Source organism: Podarcis vaucheri (assembly GCF_965113315.1).
Source record: "Podarcis vaucheri genome assembly, chromosome: 4".
Classification (NCBI taxonomy): Eukaryota; Metazoa; Chordata; class Lepidosauria; order Squamata; family Lacertidae; genus Podarcis; species Podarcis vaucheri.
Genome location: NC_138762.1, coordinates 3,473,142 through 3,496,942, shown reverse-complemented (window position 1 = coordinate 3,496,942; position 23,801 = coordinate 3,473,142). Strand labels below are relative to the sequence as shown.

General features: G+C 47.6%; 3 protein-coding genes across 6 annotated transcripts in view; 1 reads left to right on the top strand and 2 right to left on the bottom strand.

Annotated features, from left to right (window-relative positions):
* LOC309530300 (uncharacterized protein) overlaps positions 1 to 23,801 on the top strand; it is a 670,922-nt gene that overhangs the window by 483,403 nt on the left and 163,718 nt on the right. The gene's annotated exons all lie outside the window — the stretch shown is intronic.
* The window catches only part of LOC309530369 (uncharacterized protein), a 122,549-nt gene that overhangs the window by 76,954 nt on the left and 21,794 nt on the right, over positions 1 to 23,801 (bottom strand). The gene's annotated exons all lie outside the window — the stretch shown is intronic.
* Positions 8,363 to 11,514, bottom strand: LOC309530582 (zinc finger and SCAN domain-containing protein 31-like). The gene is made up of 3 exons (XM_082219651.1): positions 11,434 to 11,514; positions 8,869 to 9,361; positions 8,363 to 8,666 (listed from the first exon to the last, which is right to left on the bottom strand). Exons 2-3 carry the CDS (start codon positions 9,268 to 9,270, stop codon positions 8,523 to 8,525), a joined length of 546 nt encoding a protein of 181 aa, XP_082075777.1. The 5' UTR covers positions 9,271 to 9,361; positions 11,434 to 11,514; the 3' UTR covers positions 8,363 to 8,522.

The following is a 23,801-nucleotide window of genomic DNA, read 5'->3' as shown; positions in this document are numbered from 1 at the left end:
GAGCTCTTACTGAAGCTCTTTCCACATTCCACACACTGATAGGGTTTCTCCCCTGAATGAATTCTCTGATGCTTAGTGAGATCCGAGTTCATACTGAAGCTCTTTCCACATTCCACACACTGATAGGGTTTCTCCCCTGTATGAATTCTCTGATGGTAAGTGAGATGGGAGCTCTGACTGAAGCTCTTTCCACATTCCACACACTGATAGGGTTTCTCCCCTGTATGAATTCTCTGATGGAAAATGAGACTGTAGCTTTGACTGAAGCCCTTTCCACATTCCACACACTGATAGGGTTTCTCCCCTGTATGAATTCTTTGATGGGAAGTGAGTTTGGAGCTCTTACTGAAGCTCTTTCCACATTCCACACACTGATAGGGTTTCTCCCCAGTATGAATTCTTTGATGCAAAGTGAGACTGTGGCTGTGACGGAAGCTCTTTCCACATTCCACACACTGATAGGGTTTCTCCCCTGTATGAATTCTTTGATGGGAAGTGAGATTGGATCTTTCAGTGAAGCTCTTTCCACATTCCACACACTGATAGGGTTTCTCCCCAGTATGAATTCTTTGATGCGAAGTGAGTTGGTCCTTCTTCCTGAAGCTCTTTCCACATTCCACACACTGATAGGGTTTCTCCCCAGTATGAATTCTTTGATGCAAAGTGAGATTGGAGCTCTGACTGAAGCTCTTTCCACATTCCACACACTGATAGGGTTTCTCCCCTGTATGAATTCTCTGATGGGAAGTAAGATTAGAGCTATCAGTGAAGCTCTTTCCACATTCCACACACTGATAGGGTTTCTCCCCAGTATGAATTCTTTGATGCGAAGTGAGAGTGGAGCTTTCAGTGAAGCTCTTTCCACATTCCACACACTGATAGGGTTTCTCCCCAGTATGAATTCTTTGATGGGAAATGAGAGAGGAGCTCTTCCTGAAGCTCTTTCCACATTCCACACACTGATAGGGTTTCTCCCCAGTATGAATTCTTTGATGGGAAGTGAGTTTGGAGCTATAAGTGAAGCTCTTTCCACATTCCACACACTGATAGGGTTTCTCTCCAGTATGAATTCTTTGATGGGAAGTGAGTTTGGAGCTCTTACTGAAGCTCTTTCCACATTCCGCAAACTGATAGGGTTTCTCCCCTGTATGAATTCTCTGATGCCTAGTGAGATCCGAGCTCGAACTGAAGCTCTTTCCACATTCCACACACTGATAGAGTTTCTTTCCAAGGATATTTTGTTGATGGGAAGTGGAATGGGAGCGCTGACTGCAGGTTTCTCCACACTCCAAATTTTCACATGGCTTTTCCTCTCTGGGGATTTTATCGTGGTCACCTTTGTTCTTGATTTCATCATAAACTGCAATGGAGACAAAAAGGGATTAGAGCCTCAAGGACAAATGGAGAAGAAATTAAGGGAGTTCAGTGTGTGTTTCTTACCTTTGTTGTTTGTCAATATCCAACATATTTATTATCAGATTTTGTTGAGTTGTTGACTGCTGCTTTGTTTGCTATAGATTAGTGGCCAAAATTGTGGAAGACTTTTGCAGAAAAGTGTATTTCAGAGGTTTGATGGCTCATAATACTGCTTCTTTTGGAGTAATATCATACAATTATGTATCAACGGAAATTGTTCATTTACCCATATTCTATCTAATGTTATAGCCAAATAACCAGAAAAAGGAAGCACAACTTGCTTAGGTTGACTGTGTGTCTTTTTGTGGTTGGTTTTTTTGTGTTCTTGTAAAACATAATAAAATTATAGAAATGGCACAAAGAGTTGACTGGTCATCCAGAAAGCGATGTAAAATTGTACTGTTTAATGAACAATGCTACAGTTATGAAGAAACTGATGAAAGATAAGGAAAAACTTAACCAGAGCTGGCCATTATATATTTTTGAAGAGGTATCTGGAGACTTAGTCACTATAAAATCAGACCGGTAAAGGCAGGGAAAGGTGCACAAAGGCAAGTGACGATGGACGAGTGGAGAGACTGTCCCTACATGACAGAAGAAAATCATCTGGGTGTATACAAGATGACATGGCATGGGAACTGCCCTCGGTTCAGGAGGGAGAGAGGAAAAGCCGAATGGATTACAGAGAGCCTCCAGGGATCATGGGAAGCAGCTCCTCTTCAACAGAGCAGAATAAACATGCCTCCAGTGGAGCGGCGCTGCAGGAGTCGGAAGAGGCAAGACAGTGCCAGGACAACTTGCCTGGGCAGAGTGGGGAGGAGAGGGGTCCTCTGTTACCCACACCCTCCTTGCGCAGAAAGCATCCGCGCAGAGAGGGGAGGTGCAGACTGGGAGTCAAGAAGCTGCTTTGCTGGGGAAAGTTTAGGAACCGCCCACTCACGGATTCTGCCAATGACTGAGTCAGCCACGGGAGAGTGGCGCTCCGGATGGATAAGGTTTATTTTGGCAGCAAAAGCAAGGCTTCACAGCTAAGCAGGGAGATATTTGCCTGATTGCGCTTGAGCAACCCCTTGGAAACATTACACACACACACACACACACACACACACACACACACACATATATTCTATTTTATACTTCAACAGGATTCCGCTCCATGTCATGTTGCTGCTGTGTGCAAAAGGTGCTTTCAAGATAAAGATATTTCACTGCCGGAATGGCCTGGGAATAGCCCAAACTTTAACCCAATCAGAAATCTATGGAGCCGACTAAAGAAACTTGTTAGTCAGAAGCAACCCAGCAATAAAGTCCAATTAACAGAGGCAATAATTTAATCTTGGTTTCACTTTATTACAGCTGCAGTACTAAAAACTTGGTTCATATCATGGGAAGGCATTGTAAGGCCGTAATTAAAGCTAAAGGTTGCCAATGGTTAGGACTGCTGTTCTAATAAATACTCCTTCATAAAAGTTCTTTCATTACATTCTTCATTAGATTATCCTTCATTGATATATAATTTTATGGTATTACTCCACACAAAAGTGGTGTTATGAGCCATCAAACCTCAGAAATACACTTTTCAGAAAAGGTTTCCACAATTTTGGCCACTAGGAGAAGTTCACTTTAAAGTTAATGTTCTATTTATATGGGATCAGACTATTATTTATGTTTCATGTTTATATATGTGTTGGAAGCCGCCCAGAGTGGCTTGGGCAACCCAGCCAAATGGGCAGGGTATAAATAAAAAATATTACTATTACTACAGTGTTACATTGATTTAAGAACAGTCCTGTTCTGGAAAAGATTAAGTTTGTAAACCATCTTCATCATCATCATAATCATCATCACTGCTACTACTACCTGAGATTCAATAAGTCTAGCTCTTCTCTGGGATGAATTTTGTTTGGCCCAACCATGGCATCCCCTCCATCTCCATTGTCAGTCGTTTCTTTGGTCAACCCAAGACTGACAGGAGCAAAAACAAAAACAGAAAACCTGAAGCTCCACATTTCCTGGACTTGTAGCAGAGCGGCACAGCGAGTGCTGCTTGTGTGTGTGAGCTTGCAGAACTCAGAGTCCAATACACTGCTGTTCCTCTAAATTAGAAAGCTTTATTGTATGTACAGCAAGATAAACCATCGGAAGATGCAGACGTTGCGTCTTCCTGGTCTCAGCAGAAAACGAAAGTCAGAAAGAACGAAGAAAGAGCTTTCCTGGATGTTGAGAAAGCTCCTCCCCAGATGCAGGACACTCTGAGCTGTTAACCCTGTAAGCTCTAAAGCTCACAACTTATCTTTCCTAACAATTCTGAAGCTGACATTAAAGATGGCCTGGGCAGTTCAGACCAGCCTGATCGTGGTAGAAAAAGGAATAATTTGAGGAAGATTGTTCAAAGAAAAAACGGTAAGTTACTGTTTATTGTGGGGGTGTTAGGTTCCCAGGTGTTATAAGGGGGCACTGTTGAGCTCTGTGAAAATAGATGAGGTTGGTTCCATAGAGGTATGTTTTGAATTTACAGGCTGATATGATGATCCCACAGGGAGCCTTACCAAGAGAGGCCACGATCCCACGAGTCTCCTCCATGACGTCCTTATGCAGAGCTCTCTGGTCAGGATCCAGGAACGCCCACTCCTCGTCCGTGAAACGAATGGTGACATCTTCCAAGCAGACTGGACCCTAAAAGAAAAAGGGAAATGTCCTCCTCTGAGACAGCAGAAATATGATCTGCTACACAATGCTCTGTTGTTTCCTTCCTGTAAATAATAATAATAATAATAATAATAATAATAATAATAATAATAATAATAATTTATTATTTATACCCCGCCCATCTGGCTGGGTTGCGGTGTTGTTTCAATAGGATTGCTAGCTGCACATTTTATTTATGGATGCTTATTTTATTCTGCCTTTTAATTATGGGTATCCGTCTTTGTGCAAATAGGTGGCACTCCAACTTGTGGTTTTCAAGTCATTCTGCCTACGCAAGCATTCCAGTTTCCCCGATGGAAGGATCCACTTTCTCCTCTCCTCGTGAGCTGTTCTGGGGAGGTTCCCTCCCAATGCCCTAGGGCCAAATTCAAGGGGTTCATGGGGGCATGGAGAGGGGGAGGGGAGGAATGGGGGGCAGGCTCCATTTTCCAGCGGATGGCGCTGGTTAGGTGAATCCAGGCCACTATTTGTTCTCATTTGTCCACTGCTTAGAAACCAATTTTTGCATTCAGTGATCAGTCTAGAAAGTAGGAAAAACCACTGGGCCGGTAAGATACAATCTAAATCAAATCCCAAATCCCTTATGAATACATAGTGGAAGTGAGGAACAGGTTTAAGGATTTAGATTTGGTGGATAGAGTGCCTGAAGAACTATGGATGGAGGCTCGTAACATTATACAAGAGGCAGCAACTAAAACTATCCCAATAAAAAGGAAATACAAGAAAGCAAAGTGGCTCTCCAACGAGGCCTTACAAATAGCGGGGGAGAGAAGGCAAGCAAAATGCGAGGGAGATAGTGAAAGATACAGGAAACTGAATGCAGATTTCCAAAGAATAGCAAGGAGAAACAAGAAGGCCTTCTTAAACGAGCAAGGCAAAGAAATAGAGGAAAACAATAGAATGGGAAAAACCAGAGATCTGTTCAAGAAAACTGGAGATATGAAAGAAACATTTTGTACAAAGATTTCCATAATAAAAGACAAAAGTGGAAAGGACCTATCAGAAGCAGAAGACATCAAGAAGAGGTGGCAAGAATACACAGAGGAACTATACCAGAAAGAAATGGATGTCTCGTATATCCCAGGTAGTGTGGTTGCTGACCTTGAGCCAGACATCCTGGAGAGTGAAGTCAAATGGGCCTTAGAAAGCACTGCTAATAACAAGGCCAGTGGAAGTGATGATATTCCAGCTGAACTATTTAAATTTTTAAAAGATGTTGCTGTTAAGGTGCTACGCTCCATATGCCAGCAAATTTGGAAAACTCAGCAGTGGCCAGAGGATTAGAGAAGATCAGTCTACATCGCAATCCCAAAGAAGGGCAGTGCCAAAGAATGCTCCAACTACCACACAATTGCACTCGCTAGCACTCACACGCTAGCAAGGTTATGCTTAAAATTCTACAAGGCAGGCTTAATCAGTATGTGGACCGAGAACTCCCAGAAGTGCAACCTGGATTTAGAAGAGGCAGAGGAACCAGAGACCAAATTGCAAACATGCGCTGGATTATGGAGAAAGCTAGAGAGTTCCAGAAAGACATCTACTTCTGCTTCATTGACTATGCAAAAGCCTTTGACTGTGTCGACCACAGCAAACTATGGCAAGTTCTTAAAGAAATGGGAGTGCCTGATCACCTCATCTACAGTTAGAACTGGATATGGAACAACTGATTGGTTCAAAATTGGGAAAGGAGTACGACAAGGCTGTATATTGTCCCCCTGCTTATTTAACTTATATGCAGAATTCATCATGCGAAAGGCTGGGCTGGATGAATCCCAAGCCGGAATTAAGATCGCCGGAAGAAATATCAACAACCTCAGATATACAGATGACACAACCTTGATAGCAGAAAGTGAGGAGGAATTAAAGAACCTTTTAATGAGGGTGAAAGAGGAGAGCACAAAATATGGTCTGAAGGTCAACATCAGAAAAGCGAATATCATGGCCACTGGTCCCATCACCTCCTGGCAAATAGAAGGGGAAGAAATGGAAGCAGTAAGAGCTTTTACTTTCTTGGGCTCCATGATCACTGCAGATGGTGACAGCAGTCACAAAATTAAAAGACGCCTGCCCCTTGGGAGAAAGGTGATGGCATACCTAGACAGCATCTTAAAAAGCAGAGACATCACCTTACCAACAAAGGTCCGTATAGTTAAAGCCACGGTCTTCCCAGTAGTGATGTATGGAAGTGAGAGCCGGACCATAAAGAAGGCTGATCGCCAAAGAATTGATGCTTTTGAGTTATGGTGCTGGAGGAGACTCTTGAGAGTCCCATGGACTGCAAGAAGATCAAACCTCTCCATTCTTAAGGAAATCAGCCCTGAGTGATCACCGGAAGGACAGATTGTGAAGTTGAGGCTCCAATACTTTGGCCACCTCATGAGAAGAGAAGACTCCCTGGAAAAGACCCTGTTGTTGGGAAAGATGGAGGGTACAAGGAGAAGGGGACGACAGAGAATGAGATGGTTGGACAGTGTTCTCGAAGCTACAAACATGAGTCTGACCAAACTGTGGGAGGCAGTGGAAGACAGGAGTGCCTGGCGTGCTCTGGTCCATGGGGTCACGAAGAGTCGGACACGACTAAACAACTAAACAACCACAACAATTTTGGATGGCCCTCTGTCTTGGATGATCTAGCAACGCAGGGGGTTGGACTTGATGACCCTTGGGGTCCCTTTCAACTCCAGGATTCCATGAAAACTGCAACTACAGATGAATCCTACTGGCAAAATTCAGAAGGCTAATGTCAGAGTTCTATGGGTAGGAAATCCCACAGTACACAGCTGGAGTTCACACTTTCTTAGCAAGAACACGATATTCACAGACTTGGCTGAGTTTCGGGCCTCATGAGAACAGCAGCTCATTCCCAGAGGGTCGGTAAGTTTGCATAATCTAGCAGAGATTCCTGCAACGCAGGGGGTTTCCTGGCTCTGAGAGACAAGCAGGGAGGGTGGCTTCTGGCAGAAGGAGAGGGAGCCACCGATGGCTCCTCCTTCTCCTGACTCACCTCTGCCTCTCGACTTTCCTCTCCCACTCGCCTCCTTCCTCTTCTGACTCCGATTCTGCACTGCATTCTGCCTCAGAGTCTCCCAGCTCACTAATCCCTGTTTCCCCTTCAGCTTCTGACACCTCCTCTTCCCAGGCTTCTCCCTCTTGCCCCTCTGACCGCTCATCTTTCCTCCACCTCCACTCCTTGGGCTCTGAGCCATCTTCCCTTCCTGGCTCCCCAGCTGCTTCCTCCCACCATTCCTCTGTGCCAAAGCAGTCCATGACATTGCTCCATCCCTCGGCCTCTGTCCCCACAAGGCAGCTTCCCCTGACCTGATCTGGTTCCACAGCCGCTGCTTCCCTTCTGCCCCCATGAAAAGGCGGATCGGGAGGTTTTGCTGGCATCATTCTGTCACCTGCAAGAGAGAAAATGTAAACAGGACGCCAGGAGTGCCTGCTTCTCTCACAGGGGAAACAGGGCATCTCTAACTACAGATGGGCCTTTCAGAAAGCCTTACCTGCTGAAAGCATTTGGAGGTTTGTGCCCATTTCATATGATAGATGTGCAAAAACCCATCTCCCCTCCTCTGCACCCTTGTTCCCAACTGTCTCCCCGCAAAAGAAGATGAAAAGAATATCAGTGTTTGTAAAAAAAAAAAAAAAAGGTTCTGTTGGCATAAAAGAGTCCCCGAGAAGAGTATCCTTGCAGAGTACTGGTGTAGCTGCTCTGTGAGTCACCTATTGTGGTCCTCTAGGAGTTCAGACTGTTCCAGTAGCCGACGCTGAGTGCTTTCCTGATCCTCAGATCCTAGCTGCCCCAGCGTCACTGCAGACAGTTACAGCTTGCCACCAACTGGCTCCATACACCACCAGGACTCACCAGCTCCCTGCTCAAATGCTGTCAGTCGTTTTGCACTCTGCACAAGCTCAGAAACACTGGGCCCATAACCTGTCAGTGTTTGTAAAAATAAATAAATGTTCTGACCTCCCTTTGTTGCCTCAGCCTGGTCCTCGGACCCTTGTTGGCATAAAAGAGTCCACAAGAAGAGTATCCTTGCAGAGTACTTTCTGCTTTTATTCTTAAAAGCCTTTCTGCAAAAGTGACTGACCAACTGTACACAAACAGATAGGTAGCCATGTTGGTCTGCCATAGTCAAAATAATACCAAGAACTAACTTAGTTGGTCTTTAAGGTGCTACTGGAAGGAATTTTTTTATTTCAACTGTACACAAAAGCGACTGACCAACTGTACACCCATCAACACTACCAGCTTTCACCAACCAACCAACCCAAACCAAACTAACATTTCTCACTTTATATATACAACCCGGTGCAGGCCGCTGACTCATGCTGACCCAGCTTTTTAAGCATTAAAGAAACAGCTGCCAATTTTTAGCCGTGACAAAGAACCCTCAGATGAGTTGGAAAACCAACAGAATGAGACCAAACAGAGAAACACCACCTTCCTCCTTACCCAGTGGCCTCTCTCTGGTGTCCAACGGAGGCCTCTCTGCCTCACAGGAATCCAGGTCCATTTCTGCAAAGAGATCCGTTCCCTGAAAAAGAAATAAGGATTCAAAACAGAGAATGGGGAGAAATATTAGTAAAAGAATGACAAAGACAAAAACATTCAGGGTGTGAGATCTCATTCCATGGATGCCTTCCCAGAAAACGGATGGGCCAACAGTAGAGCATTATGGGATGTTCTCCATCCTGTTTGGAGCCCCTTTTGAGTATCCAAAGGAAAGTCTCTCTCACCTGCTTTTTCTCCTCTGCCTGACTCAGGAGGAAACCTTCGGCCAGGGCCACCGCCTGGGAACTGGTCTCCGCTCCACAGTCCCTCACCCAGCTCTCCATCTCCAGGGGAAGGACAGCCAGGAACTGCTCCAAGATCACCAGGTCCAGCATCTCAGCTTTCGTGTGCCTTTCTGGCTTCAGCCACTGACGGCAAAGGTGGTAGAGTCGGCTGCAAACCTCTCGGGGTCCTTTGTCCTCCTGGAAGCAGAACTGTCTCAACTGCTGGCTCTGCATCTTTGAGCAGAGGGTGTCCTCCTCACCCAGGATCTTCTGCACAAAATTTTCCCAGAACCCCCCACTGCTCCCAGTTTGGATGTCATGGCCTCTTCCTGTTCCAGGGCCAGCTGAGTCTTGCTCATCCATCTGTGCTCTCAGGAAGCCTGTGAGAGATCGGAAGGAACCCTTTGGTCTTCTGCCAAGTTCTGTCTGTCTGAATGAAAAGCTCTAGCAAATCCTACAAAGCAAATACATTGTTCTGTTACAGAATTTGTAGGTCAGTAGAAGAAAAAGATTCCCTGAGCAAGCATGGATGAGTCTTGCTGGGAACTAGGGCTGGACTGCACCGCATTCCAGTCCATGAGCTATCTTTTTTGGGGGGAAAGAAGAGTAGGAGAAGAAATATGTCTCTAGCCTTCTAGCAATGCAAAATGTGGAGGCAACTGAACGGATTCATGTGAGGTGAATCAGTCTGGTTTCTGCTGCCTTCCAGTCAATGCATGAAGTCTGAACTGACTGATAAGGGAGTCATTTGTATCTTGTGAAAAATGGATGCTTGGCTCTAGTGGGGGTCCTCACCTGGGGGTCCTCAGGAGTTGCTCCCCCCACCCCCATTCCCCTGCTTCTGTCTCCTTTTCTTGCACTTGGACTCTCTGCCGCTCTCCAGACAGACTCCTGGGGTGGGGTCCCTTTTTCTTTGCTCTGAGGGCCAGGTAGGTATCTGGCCAACCCCTGAGGGCCAAGTGGATGAGGCCAAAGACACCTCCCTTGAAATTTAGGCGGGTAATTTAGTATTAGTAATAATAATAATAATAATAATTTATTATTTGTACCCCGCCCATCTGGCTGGGTTTCCCCAGCCACTCTGGGCGGCTTCCAACAAAGATGCAAGATACACTAAAATGTCACATATTAAAAACTTCCCTGAACAGGGCTGCCCTCAGATGGCTTCTGAATGTCAGGTAGATGTTTATCGCTTTGACATCTGATGGGAGGGCGTTCCACAGGGCGGGCGCCACTACCGAAAAGGCCCTCTGCCTGGTTCCCTGTAACTTGGCCTCTTGCAGTGAGGGAACCGCCAGAAGGCCCTCGGAGCTGGACCTCAGTGTCCGGGCAGAACGATGGGGGAGGAGACGCTCCTTCAGATATACTGGACAGAGGCCATTTAGGGCTTTAAAGGTCAGCACCAACACTTTGAATTGTGCTCGGAAAGGTACTTGGAGCCAATGTAGGTCTTTCAAGACCAGTGTTATATGGTCTCGGTGGCTGCTCCCAGTCACCAGTCTAGCTGCCGCATTCTGGATTAGTTGTAGTTTCCGGGTCACCTTCAAAGGTAGCCCCACGTAGAGCGTGTTGCAGTAGTCCAAGCGTGAGATAACTAGAGCATGCACCACTCTGGCGAGACAGTCCGCGGGCAGGTAGGGTCTTAGCCTGCGTACCAGGTGGAGCTGGTAGACAGCTGCCCTGGACACAGAGTTAACCTGTGCCTCCATGGACAGCTGTGAGTCCAAAATGACTCCCAGGCTGCGCACCTGGTCCTTAAGGGGCACAGTTACCCTATTCAGGACCAGGGAATCCTCCACACCTGCTCACCTCCTGTCCCCCAAAAACAGTACTTCTGTCTTGTCAGGATTCAACCTCAATCTGTTAGCCGCCATCCATCCTCCAACCGCTTCCAGACACTCACAAAGGACCTTCACCGCCTTCACTGGTTCTGATTTAAAAGAGAGGTAGATAGCTTCACACACATAGCCATTGATGCCCAGGTCCCTGGAGGCTCAGGGAGGAGCAGCGCCCATTTCCAGCAACAATCCCTTTGGGAGAGAGAGGATGTGGTCCTGGGATGCCCTGCTCTGGGTGCGAGGGGATTGCTGCAGTGGCCTCCGTGGGGAGCTGCCCTGGGAGACACTGGGAAACTGGTCCCCAATGCAGCAGCCAAACTCTGGGAAACTGGGATCCCTCTCTTTATTCCTGGCCTTCCTCTCCCACCTTTTTTTTTTTGGGGGGGGCTAGTCCACCTTCTTCTCCAGCTTTGGAAAACCATTTGCAGATGTTTCCTCTGTTGTGCAATGAGGCTGAGCGACGTCACACAGAGTTAAAGTCCCAGGGACTCCTTTGTTTAAAGAAGGGAGATCTTTTCTGAAGGGGGGGGGCAAATGAGTTTGGGATCCTCTGATCTGCAGGAAGGAGAGCGTGGCAGACCTGGCCCCTCCCTGGCAGGACCCTCTCCTCCCTGACTTGGGGTCCCCCCCGCAGGAGCAGATCAGGCCCCCCCGGCCCCCTCCCCTGCTGCAGCCCTGGGACCCCCACCAGATCCCAGAGAGAGAGGAGACTCACCAGATCCCAGGAGGGGAGAGCGAGGCAGCCCTTGCAGCAGAGACACAAAGCAACACCCCCCCCCCCACTTCCTTGCAGGAAAGGACTGGGGAGGGAGGGGATTGGCTCTGGAGGACCTGGCCCCCCCTTGCTTCCTGGCCTCTCTAGGAAGGCAGCTCAGTTCCCTTTAACCCTTGCCAAGCCGAGTCCCTCCAGCTCAGCCCTCTCTCGCTTGGCAGAACCTCAGATTCTTATTATTTCTTTATGGATTAAGGGGGGCAGCTGCCCCCCCCCTGGCTATGCCAATGCCCGGATATCCTTTTGGGGGTGAGGCTCTTGGCTGGACTCTGAGCATCTCCCTCCCTTCATCAAGAGATCTCAGAGACCTTTAAAACACAGAACACGTGAGACGCAGACTGATGATCCACGTGTTACAGCCCAAACGTCTGTACCCCTGCCCAAGTGGGTCCTAAACAATCAATACATATGATAAGAAGGATGGCCAGGAGGACAGTGATCATTATCCCCTTTATGTGAGACCTGTTTCCTGGCCCTAAAATTAACAGCCTAAGATTAACATATCAGAAAAGCTACAGCAAAGAAACTGCCCCCTGTCTCTGATGACCCAGGACGCCTGCCTGTCTGAGTGGGTACGTGACTTGTGAAGAAAGAGAAATGGAACAGGGATGCAGAGGAGTGGACTGATCAAGAATCATATGAAAATACTTTAAACCCAGTCATGGCAATGCTTTCATTGCTGACACAGAAGGCTTACTCTATATTTGTTATAAATCCTCATAGCAATCCCACCTGATCACTACAGGAAGTGTTGTCTTTTGGCTTGAAGAGCGAAGCTGAGGTTGGCGGAGGAAGGCAGACTTTGGTCAATTCTCTTTCGTTACATAGACGTTTACTTCAAGGGTGGGAGAAGGAAGCATAGTCCTATTTCTGTGAGTGGAGCAGGGGTCTTTCCACTCATGTGATTTACATGCTCTGAAAGTTGGGATCCATTTTGTTATTTTAATTTTAAAAGGGTGGAGTGGAACCAGATATTGACCATCTCCTTAGCCTGGGGAGCCACATTCTGGTTGAAGGAGGCCAGGATTGGGCCCCAAGGCCTGGGGTGTCCCTCCTTTTAAAATGTTTTAAAAAATTTCTCTTGAATATTTTGTATGTTGGGGGGGTGGGGGGTGGATATTTATTGGGCCTGGGAATTTGTTTGATTTTATGTTTTTGTATTTTTTATTGTTTTTTGTTCGTATTGTTTTATTTGTTTTTGTTTTTTAAAAGTGTTATTTTGTTCTTAAGGGAAGGGGTCAGGGCTGCTGGGGAGTGGGTCGCAGCCAACAAAATGGCTGGGGCATGTTCCACAGGGGGGGATGCACTGGGACAACCGATCTCAGTGATCACGGGTAGGAGGAGTTGTTACGCTAAGACAAGACCATGGCATTATAGAGGAGGCAGGTTTAGTCGTTGTCTGAGGACTATCCCTGCCTCCGGGTCTGGTCCTGACCGGATGGATACTAGAATCAGCAAGGGATACCCACATGACCTGAAGGTGCTGCTGTGCAATGCCAGGTCAATGATTCATAAGACCACTGACATCCATGACTTGATCATGGATGGAGGACTTGACCTGGCATGTGTAACAGAGACTTGGTTGAATGAAGCAGATGGGCCTGTCCTTGTCGCTGCTTGTCCACCAGGTTTCTCTTACGCACAGCAACCCAGGTCATGCGGGCGGGGAGGGGGGGTTGCAGTGATTTTTAGGAAGTCATTAGTTTGCACCAGGCGTCCTATTGGGAAGACCCAGTTCTCTGAGTGCATGTTCTGGAAGTTGGGCAATAGGGGCAGTACAGGATTCCTTTTGGTGTACCGACCTCCCCGCTGCACCAAGGATTCCCTGCCCGAGCTGCTTCAGGTTGTGGCGGATGTTCTCCTGGAGACACCTAGCTTGGTTGTCCTAGGGGATTTTAACATCCATGCCGACACGACCTTACAAGGGGCCGCTCGGGACTTCGTGGAAAGCATGGCCTCCATGGGGCTGTCCCTGAATAAGTCTGGCCCAACCCATAGCCGCGGACATGCCTTGGACCTGGTGTTTACCTCTATGGATGTTGGTGATCTGACACTAAGTAAAAGCGAAACGAAAGAAGTGCCATGGTCAGATCACTTCCTGGTGCAACTGGACTTCTCTGCGACCCATCCCCTCTGCAGGGAGGTGGAACCAATTCGGATGGTCCGCCCCCGCCACTTAATGGATCCAAATAGTTTCCAGAGAGTGGTAGGGGATGCTTTATTCCATGTTGATGGCTTTTCAGCTGATTCCCTGGTGGCCCGCTGGAATGTGGAGTTAACCAGGGCTATTGACTGTTTGGCTCCGAAGCGCCCTCTCCGATTGCATGGAGCCCGGACAGCCCCGTGGTTTTCCACGGATCTGAGGGCAATGAAACAATCGTTGAGACGGCTAGAGCGCCGGTGGCGGATAACTCATTCCGAATCTGAGCAGACACAGGTTAGAGCTCAACATCGAGCCTACCAAGTGGCGATAGCTGCCTCTATTGCATCTGCAGAAAACAGCAGCAGGAGACTTTTTCAGGTGGTTCACAATTTAGCGGAACCACCTGCGACATCGGGGCCCAATACGGGCCACATGATCTCCTGCAATGATTTTGCAAAGTTTTTTGCAGATAAAATTGCTCAATTCGGGAAGAAGTAGACTCCACCGTGGGAGCAGGGCCAGGGCGGGAGAGTGCTAGAGTCCTGTCTAGTCAAGTTGTGTGGGATCAAATCCAGTCTGTTACCCCCCAGGATGTGGACAGGCTGCTTGGATGAGTGAAACCAACAACTTGTCTCCTTGATCCTTGCCCATCCTGGTTTATAAAAGCTAGCCGGGAAGGACTGGGCGATGGGCTTCGTGGGGTGGTGAATGCTTCCCTCCGTGAGGGAGCCTTCCCAGACCTGCTGAAAGAGGTGGTTATTAAACCGCTTCTTAAAAAACCATCTTTAGATGCTGCCAATATGGCCAACTATTGCCCAGCCTCAAATCTTCCATTCTTGGGCAAGGTAACTGAGCGAGTGGTTGCTGAATAACTTGGGGGCCATGATGGACGTTATCTCCCTGGCAGTTTCCCAACAACAACTCCAGGCACGCCTGGAAGAAGTGGACCATTTGGATCCCTTCCAGTCGGGATTCAGGCCTCATCATGGGACTGAAACTGCCTTGGTCGCACTGGTTGATGATCTCCGGCGGGCTAGGGACAAAGGTGAGAGCTGTTTCCTGGTTCTGCTGGATCTCTCAGTGGCGTTTGATACCATCGACCATAACATCCTTCTGGACTGTCTTGAGGGGCTGGGAGCTGGGGGCACTGTCATACAGTGGTTCCGCTCCTTCCTCCTGGCCCGTGTTCAGAAAGTGGTGGTGGGGGATGAGTGTTCAGACCCCTGGGCTCTCACTTGTGGGGTGCCTCAGGGTTCTGTCCTCTCCCCCATGCTTTTCAACATCTACATGCAGCCACTGGGAGAGATCATCAGGAGGTTTGGGCTGGATGTTCATCGGTATGCGGATGATACTCAGCTCTACCTCTCTTTTAAATCAGAACCAGTGAAGGCGGTGAAGGTCCTGTGTGAGTGTCTGGAAGCGGTTGGAGGATGGATGGCGGCTAACAGATTGAGGTTGAATCCTGACAAGACAGAAGTACTGTTTTTGGGGGACAGGAGGCGGGCAGGTGTGGAGGATTCCCTGGTCCTGAATGGGGTAACGGTGCCCCTGAAGGACCAGGTGCGCAGCCTGGGAGTCATTTTGGACTCACAGCTGTCCATGGAGGCACAGGTCAAATCTGTGTCCAGGGCAGCTGTTTATCAGCTCCATCTGGTACGTAGGCTGAGACCCAGCCAGATGGGTGGGGTACAAATAATAATAAATAATAATAATAATAATTAGGGAGAACCAGATCAGGGACTCAGACCTGCCCTCCTTGCCCCCCACTCTGCACTCTTGGATGTGGAGAAGCCCTCCCTTCGTGAGGAACTGACAGCCTGACTTTTGCCTTTCAGATGCTGGAGGAAGATCAGCTGTACCTGCCGGAGGTGATTCAGAACTGCCAGGCAGCTCAGCTCAGGGGGCTCTGAACCCAGAACGGCTCCAAGCAGGAGATGCCCAAAGCCATCCTGGTGAGTGGTGGGTGGTGTGGGGGACCCCCATGGGGAAGTGGGGGAGGGAGGGGCTTTGGGGACGGGGTTGTCCGTCTGCCAGAGAGGAGTACCCTACTGGCCTAGGTTCACGTATCCTGTTTGAAAGGGGAATCATCTGAGGGACTTCTTGTGAAAATCTGGGTCAGGAATGCTGTTCCTGGAATGGACAAACACACAAGACGTAACGGGCTGTGCATTCATATAAACAATACTCTTCTATATATTCTTATCACAATATCAAATGTTTATCTTGCACATAAACAACACATAAAGTGCAATAATATAGACGAGAGCCAGGGACTCTGTGGTGGAGGCAGCTGAGGGCCGCTTTGGTCCTGACTGGCCCCTGACCCTGAGACGCTCTTTCCACCCACAGGACCTCCGATGTTACGCCCTTTGGGAAAGTGGGGAGGAACAGAAACCAGCAGTCAACAGCATCTCTTCTCTGCTGGCCTTTGCCCGAAGGTCCCCCCATCTCAGAGCAAGTAGCTTTCCCTCATGGATTCAGTCCTTTCATCACTTCCATCTCCCCAAGAGACTCCCAAGGCTACTCATCCTCTGCAGTAGATAACAGACCTGACTGAAAAGAACGGCTTCCTCTTCTGGTGACACCAGAGAATTCTAGAAGACATTCACCCTTTCCATAGCATTATGGATGCACGATTCCCACAGACAAGTTTCTTGGCAAGACAAGGGCCTTCTCTGGCCACTTGAGTGTCCTCCTCAGCATCTCCAAAGAAGGAGCTGGGTTGCAAGAACTGCAGCAAGGGGGGGGGGGCAACCCAGGCTAATGGGGGGGGCTGTCTAGCTAGGAAAGCAAGACCCAGAGACAGTTGTGGGAGACCCAGAGACCGGCTTCCTCTGTGCAAGAACCAAAGCTGCGACAGATGGAGAAGCCAGACCTGCTGGGGGTGTCCATGCTGTGAGCCCCTCCATCCTACACTCTGGTTGAATTTTATAATGAATGATTTTAGATTGTTCTGTTGTGTTGTACTGTTGTACTGTTTTATTGTTGTTAGCCACCCTGAGCCCGGCTTCGGCTGGGGAGGGCGGGATATAAATAAAATGTATAGTGTTTCTGTGGAGGCGCTAGGGTGGACATCTCAGGGGTTGTTTCACTGTAGAAAGAGCCTTGTTCCATCCCAATTCCCATGGCATCCAAACTGCCCAGACCTGGAGCATCTCTTCCAAGGTTACAGAGTCAGGGGGACTGTGGAGAGCGGACCCCAATCCCACCTCCAGGCTTAGGATTCTCTATCATTCTACATCTCCAGCAGACTTGGGAAGAGTGGAACAGAAGGTAGCTTGAAAGAGACAACAGATAGAGAATACCAGATAGGTGGGTTGGAAGGCAGAGAATAAAACAGTGTGATACCTGTATGCATTGATGAATATAAATGGTCAGATTTTTATTTTTTAAAAGAATGGGGAACTGAGGTAGGGCAACTGTTAGGTCCGGTGCTATTTTTCTAGAAAAAGAAGTTTCAGAATACCTCCCTCGTTTTCTTAGGATGGCAATGGCACCCACCCAAGAGGGGCCAGAACTGAGTTCCAGCAAGTTCTGGCCGAAAAAATGACCCAGGTTAGGCCCATTAATAAGTGAGGCCAGCGTAACATACACAGGAATGGGAACTGACCACAAGACTAGTAAAAACCAGTTAAAGGGGAAATTAATGGCCGATTGTTAAAGAGAAAAACAACTCCAGATAAGGTACAAGGAGGGTTCTGACACAGATACTAAAATCAAATGGGTTGGGTAAGTGTTTTTCATGAACTATGGCTTGATGAGAGATGGTGAAGTGCAGACGAGGCAGAAAGTGGTTGTGTAAAGGATGAACAGCTAAGATTATGCATACTTTGCCTATGCTGTATAGTCTGTGTCCTAATGGAAATGTAATGCATTACTGAATGAAGTCCTACTGATTGGGGATTTAGTATGAGGCTCCGTTCTTGAAATCACAATGAGAATCCCCCCCCCCAACCCCATACCTCAAAACTGAATACAGTGGTGCCTCTGGTTACGAACTTAAATCGTTCCGGAGGTCCGTTCTTAAACCTCTTATCCTGAGGCGCACTTTCGCTAATGGAACCTCCCACTGCGCACACACCTCCTGTGCACAATTTCCATTCACATCCTGGGGCAAAGTTCACAACCAGAAGCAGCTACTTCAGGGTTAGCGGAGTTCGTAACCTGAAGCGTTCGTAACCAGAAGCGTTCATAACCAGAGGTACCACTGTACAGGCCTCCTGGCAGCTCTGTCTTGCCCTCAGGACCCTGCCCAGGCCACATCCCTCACTGGCCCCATTCTGCACTCTCCCCAAGTGATTTTACCCAACTGCCATCTGTCTTGGAACTATGACAACTGTTCTGGGTTGCCTGGATGAAGAGGGGTATTGTTGGGTTGGAATAAACGACAGACGAGTAGCGAGCGTCATGTGGGAGGCACCTCTCAAGCATGTCTCGAGGAGTCTCTTTCATTGAATATTACATGCATTGCCACGTATGTGCTGGTTGCTGATTGGTTAGCACAAGTACAAAGCAAAGGTTACATATAGGCATCAATCACCAATAGATTAAAGGCTGGAAAAGGGAGCACAGAACTAGACAGGCACGAAAACCTCCTAATTTAAGTATAACTAATGATTAATATACCAAGACTTAAACAATTACCTTCCAATAGACGTGGTCAACTATGCATTAAGAACAGGTCAGAGTGTAATGTTTTCATGACCTCAAACTTAACTGAACATTCTGGGATGATGAGAGAATGTCTTAAGAACGGTTTGTGCAGCATCATGTACAGAAGCAAAGCTTAGCAGCGAGGCTTCCCATCATGCCACAGTCATGTGCAGGAGCAAATGTGTATGAGCAAATTTGTAGAGACGAGTATTCCTATAGGGTATATGTCTGACCACACCCATTTTGCCACAACCACCTCTGGGATGTGGCTCCCAGAAAGCTTTTGATAAGAAAACATGGCCCTGAGGCTGAAAAAGGGTCACCACCACTGAATAAATCCCTGCTTTTTCAGGACTGGAAACCCAGAATAACATGGCATCAAAAGTTCCAGATTTTATTAGGCCAGAGATATGATTAAAATTAGGAAAGAAACTTGACCATCATTTGTTAAAGCAGTCTATTACAGTATTACATACAGAAAAACATAAATATGTCATTTCTGTGTGCAACCTGAGAAACATGGAAGAGATGGAGGAATACTGTAGGTCCTCAGAAATCTCCACTAATTCCATTTCTGGATTTTCATGATCAAAATAAATATCTCCAGTACAAGGGGTGGACATCCAGGGGGTTGTTCTATGTTCAGGACCTTCTTGAGTGGTGCTGACCCATCTTATAATAACCTTTGTGAATCCAGTTGAGGGGTCCTCAGTATGACTGACTCCAGATAGCTCAGGTATGATCATTTATAGGCAATCTTTTATGGAAGCAGGTGGTTCTTCAGTATCAGAAAGTGTATGAATCTTTTTTGTCTAACTCTGGAATGTATATAACAGGAGAACAACCAAGCCTTATGAGGAATGGCTGAGGCAATTTGGTATGTTTAACCTGGAAAAGAGGATATGATAGCCATATTAAACTATCTGAACGGCTGCCACATGGAAGATGGAGCAAGTTTATATCCTGCTTCTCCAGAAGGTTGGATTCAAATGGCATGAAAGAAGACTCCAACTAAACATTTGGAGGAACTTTCTGACAGTAAGAGCAGTTTGATGGGGGAACAGACTCCTTCGGAAGGTGGTGGACTCTCCTTCGTTGGAGATTTTTAAACAGAGGTTGGAGGACCATCCACCAGGGATTGTTCAGCGGTGATTCCAACAATGCATGAGGTTGGGCTGGGTGACCCCTGGGGTTTCCTTCCAGCTCTATGATTCTATGATTCCATGAGGCATTGCGAGCTTCAGGGTGGACCAACAACTGCAGGCAGGATTGATCAAAGATGGCATATAAATCTGTATGGACATTTGACACAACACAGCAGAGTTGTTAGAAGGGGAATGAAATGAGAAGCAGGACTGAGATTTGGATATGCTTCGAGGTTCAGGCTATGGGAAGTCATAAAATCAAAATTACAATTCGGAAGACAATTTGATCTTTTTTATTTTAGTTTTTTATTTTTATTGGATTATGATTTGATATGTTAGTTGGAGGTTTTTTATTGGGAAATTAATATACACCCTAACAAAAAAAAGAGGGGGAATGAAACAACATCAGCCAGCGTGGTGTAGTGGTTAAGAGCGGTGGACTCGTAATCTGGTGAACCGGGTTCGCTTCCCCGCTCCTCCACATGCAGCTGCTGGGTGACCTTGGGCTACTCACACTTCTCTGAAGTCTCTCAGCCTCACTCAACTTACAGAGTGTTTGTGGTGGGGGAGGAAGGGAAAGGAGATCGTGAGCAGCTTTGAGACTCCTTAGGGTAGTGATAAAGCGGGATATCAAATCCAAACTCCTCCTTCTCTTCTGACAGGCAGTTTCGCCACCCCCACCCCCTTCCCACTGCATCAATATGGAGATTGTACTTCCCTTTGGTTTAAGCACTAGATGCTGGGAGTAAACATTTATTCATTCCACTGGTCACTCGTCTTGGTTCCTACTCCTACTCCTACAGTACATGGACACTTCTACATAACTGTTGTTATTGTGTTTGTGATGTGCGTGGTTCATTCTGTCATGAATGCTTTAGCTGAGTTTCTTGCATTCAGAGGACTGGACTAGATGTCCCTTGGGGTCCCTTTCAACTCTATGATTCTATGATTCATTCAAAACCAATAAAATGTTTGTAAAAGAAAAAAGAAAGATGATGGCTAGATCCAGTGCTTTTTTTCCTGGGGGTACGCAGACCCCTAAACATTTTGTGAATCTTTGTCAGAATCTCTGCTCGGCCAAGCCGATAAGGCCTCATCTTCCTCTGAGCTGAGCCTTTGAAATCGCCTCCGACGTGTATAATGACCTGAGCCTTTGATAAGGCCTCAAGCCCATTCTATCCAGCAGGGTTCCCAGCACAGGGAAGAGACGAGAGGTTTGGTTACATTGTAAAGGGTTTTATTTCTAAACTACGCAGAACAGAAAAGACATCCTCTCTCTATGAAAGCAGAGAGCAACTGAACAAAGGAACAAAGGAAACAGGAAATCACTAACGTCACATCCCGTCTCCCTTTCCCGTGAGACTGCAAGGTCTCTGGAATCTAAACAGAGTCCTGGGACTCCACACAGCTGCAGTGAGAAACAGAAACTAACATCCTCCCCCTTTCTGTGAACACCACTGGGCAGCGTGTCAGTACATTATCAGTACAAACCCAATTTCTGTACATAGGTACAGTGTTGATCCTTCGGAACAACCTTGGACAATAAATCATCAGGAATTTCATTACCTGGCATGTAGGACACCGTTACGAGTCCTTTCTCAACACATTCTCTAGTATGTTGCAGCTTCAATTGCAAGTGCTTCGTGCTTTGCTTACAACCTTCAGAAGTCATAATCTGAATTGGACATTTGACAGGAATTCTCATTTCTTTACACAACTGTAACAACCATTCACAATCCACAAGTGAATAAAGCAATGCACTCAGTTCAGCTTCACAAGAACTTAAACTTACTGTTGTTTGCTTCATGCACGACCAATCAAATAGACCCTGGTTGTACATATAGCAAACTCCAGATGTGCTTTTCCTGTCTGTAGTGTCACTTCCAAAACTCGCATCAGCAAATATCTCAAGACCACCAGACTTCTGATTGTTAAATGTCAGCCTGTAATGCATAGTGCCTTTCAAATAGTGTGCTATGTGTTTCAGAGCTTTCCAATCCTTAACAGTAGGATTGTTGACTTGTCTGCTTAGCAAGTTACAGCTAACTGCAATGTCACGTCTTGAACATCTGGCAATGAAATTTAGTTTGCCTAGCACACTTCTGTACAGTGTAGTGCCAGAAAATGCTCCTTCAGTGTCATCTACCTGATCACCTGTCGTCATTGGTGTGTCTACAGGGTTAGCATCCATCAGATTTAGCTTGGTTAACACATCAGCAATTTTAGGTGACTGGTATACTAGGAATGAAAGCTGCATCACATGATGGACACTTCAAGATGGCGGGGGCTGCTGAGCAGACTGCCAGAAGTTACACCCCGGGGAAAGCTGAAACAGTATCCCAGAGCATGCAGGGATGTGTTCCTGAAACAGAAAGCTCCACAAAAGGGAGGCTTTTGGAGGAAGAGTGAATGAGGGGGGGTGTTTCCTGTTCAGGGGGTGAAATCTCCAAAGCAGGAGGAGCACGGGGAGTTGGCAGCCATGTCATCCCAACCATCACTGCAACCAGCAGGTGGCACTGCTGTGTTTGAAGCAGTGGAAAGTTTTTCCTGTGAGAAGTTTGGGCAGAGTCCAAATGCCAGGATGTTCCAGTACAAAGGCTAAGGCAAAACTTTGTGGAAGATGGAACTGATTCACCACATTTACATCACAGAAGGGTCCAATCCACCAGTTGGGTGAAGACTCCTTGGAGGTGCAAAGTGTTGTGGAGTCTGGCACACTTCCCTGTGTTCCATTCAGCTTTCTGGACTTTTCCAGAATGTGCACACCGCTAGCCGCTTGGTGTGTAAGCTTGCAGAAGATAAGAGTCCACACGCTGTTGTTCTAAACTAACAACTTTATTTACAGCAGAACAGTAAAAATAAACAAACCATCCGAGACAGCAGTTATCTTGCTTCCTTAAAGGTAAAGGTAAAGGTACCCCTGCCCGAACGGGCCAGTCTTGACAGACTGTGGGGTTTGTGCGCCCATCTCACATCTATTGGCCGGGGGCCAGCGCTGTCCGGGGACACTTCCAGGTCACGTGGCCAGCGTGACATCGCTGCTCTGGCGAGCCAGAGCCGCACACGGAACGCCGTTTACCTTCCCGCTGGTAAGCGGTACCTATTTATCTACTTGCCCCCGGGGGTGCTTTCGAACTGCTATCTTGCTTCCTTACTTGGCAGCAAAAGCGAAAGCCAGACAGAACAAAGAAACAGCTTCTCCAGAAGTTGGAGACAGCTCCTCCCCAGAACAGGCAGGACGATGGGTTCTGAGCTGTTAACCCTGTAAGCTCCGATTCCCCATCACACCCCCTCTCGTCCTGCACTGCTGGGGGCTCGTAGGTTTCACCACTTACCCCAAACACAGACCTTTACAGAACTCCCCATGATGCTGAAAGCTCAAAGGTTTCATGACCCCATCTGCCAGGTTCTTCTGGCTTGGACAGTACTGCAATCTCCCCAAGCCTAACTGGATACTCTGACACACATTCTGGAAACGGATGTCTAGGTGTTTGGTTCTGGCCTTAAACAGCCCAGACTCTGCCAACTTCAGACAGGGTTGATTGTCCTCCCACACCGTGATGGGCAAACAACAATCCCTGCAGATTTCTTGAACCAAACAAACATAGAATTCCAATTCCCTGCAAAGCTCAGACAGCGCACTGAATTCAGCTTCAGTAAAGGAAAGCGCAATGAGACTTTGCTTCCGGGTGTGATGGCCTGGGATTCGGATTCAGATGATGAACCTGAGGAATCCCAACCTGCACAGGATTCCCCGCCTCCAGAACCAGCTGAGCCAGGGTTGGGGCATGAGCCTGAAGGGTCCTCACCTGTGCTGGATCCTCAGGTGCAGGCATGAGCTGAGTCTGCTCTGGCTCCTGAGGTGATGGAGGACCCATTGCCTGCAGGTGCTCCACTCTCAGCCCCGTCAGGGGAAGCTGGGGTTGCCTCTGGGTCCGGTAACCCTCCAGCCTCTCCTGAGCTGCAGAGGCTCAGGGCAGAGAGGCAGAGGGAACTAAGTTCCCGCAGGAAGAGTGCTCGCCTCCTGGCCAGGAGAGGCGAGTCTTTTGAGGATCAGGGCCGCCCTATGCCTCGGGACATCTAAAAGGCAGCCAGCCCCAGTCCCAAGTTGCGGGAGCAACCTTGGTAGTTGTCAGTCCCTGCCTGAACCCTGCCCTGCACACAGCTTCAACTTTAAGGGACTGCCTTCATATTGCTTCATCGACCATGGACTGGACTTAGACCTTGCCTCTTGATTAACCCCCGGGACCAGCACACCGGGACTTCCACCCAACCAAAGAGTCCCCAAACCTTACCACCATCCCAGATGCGGACTTCCTGTTAGCCAGATTCGCCTAATTGCT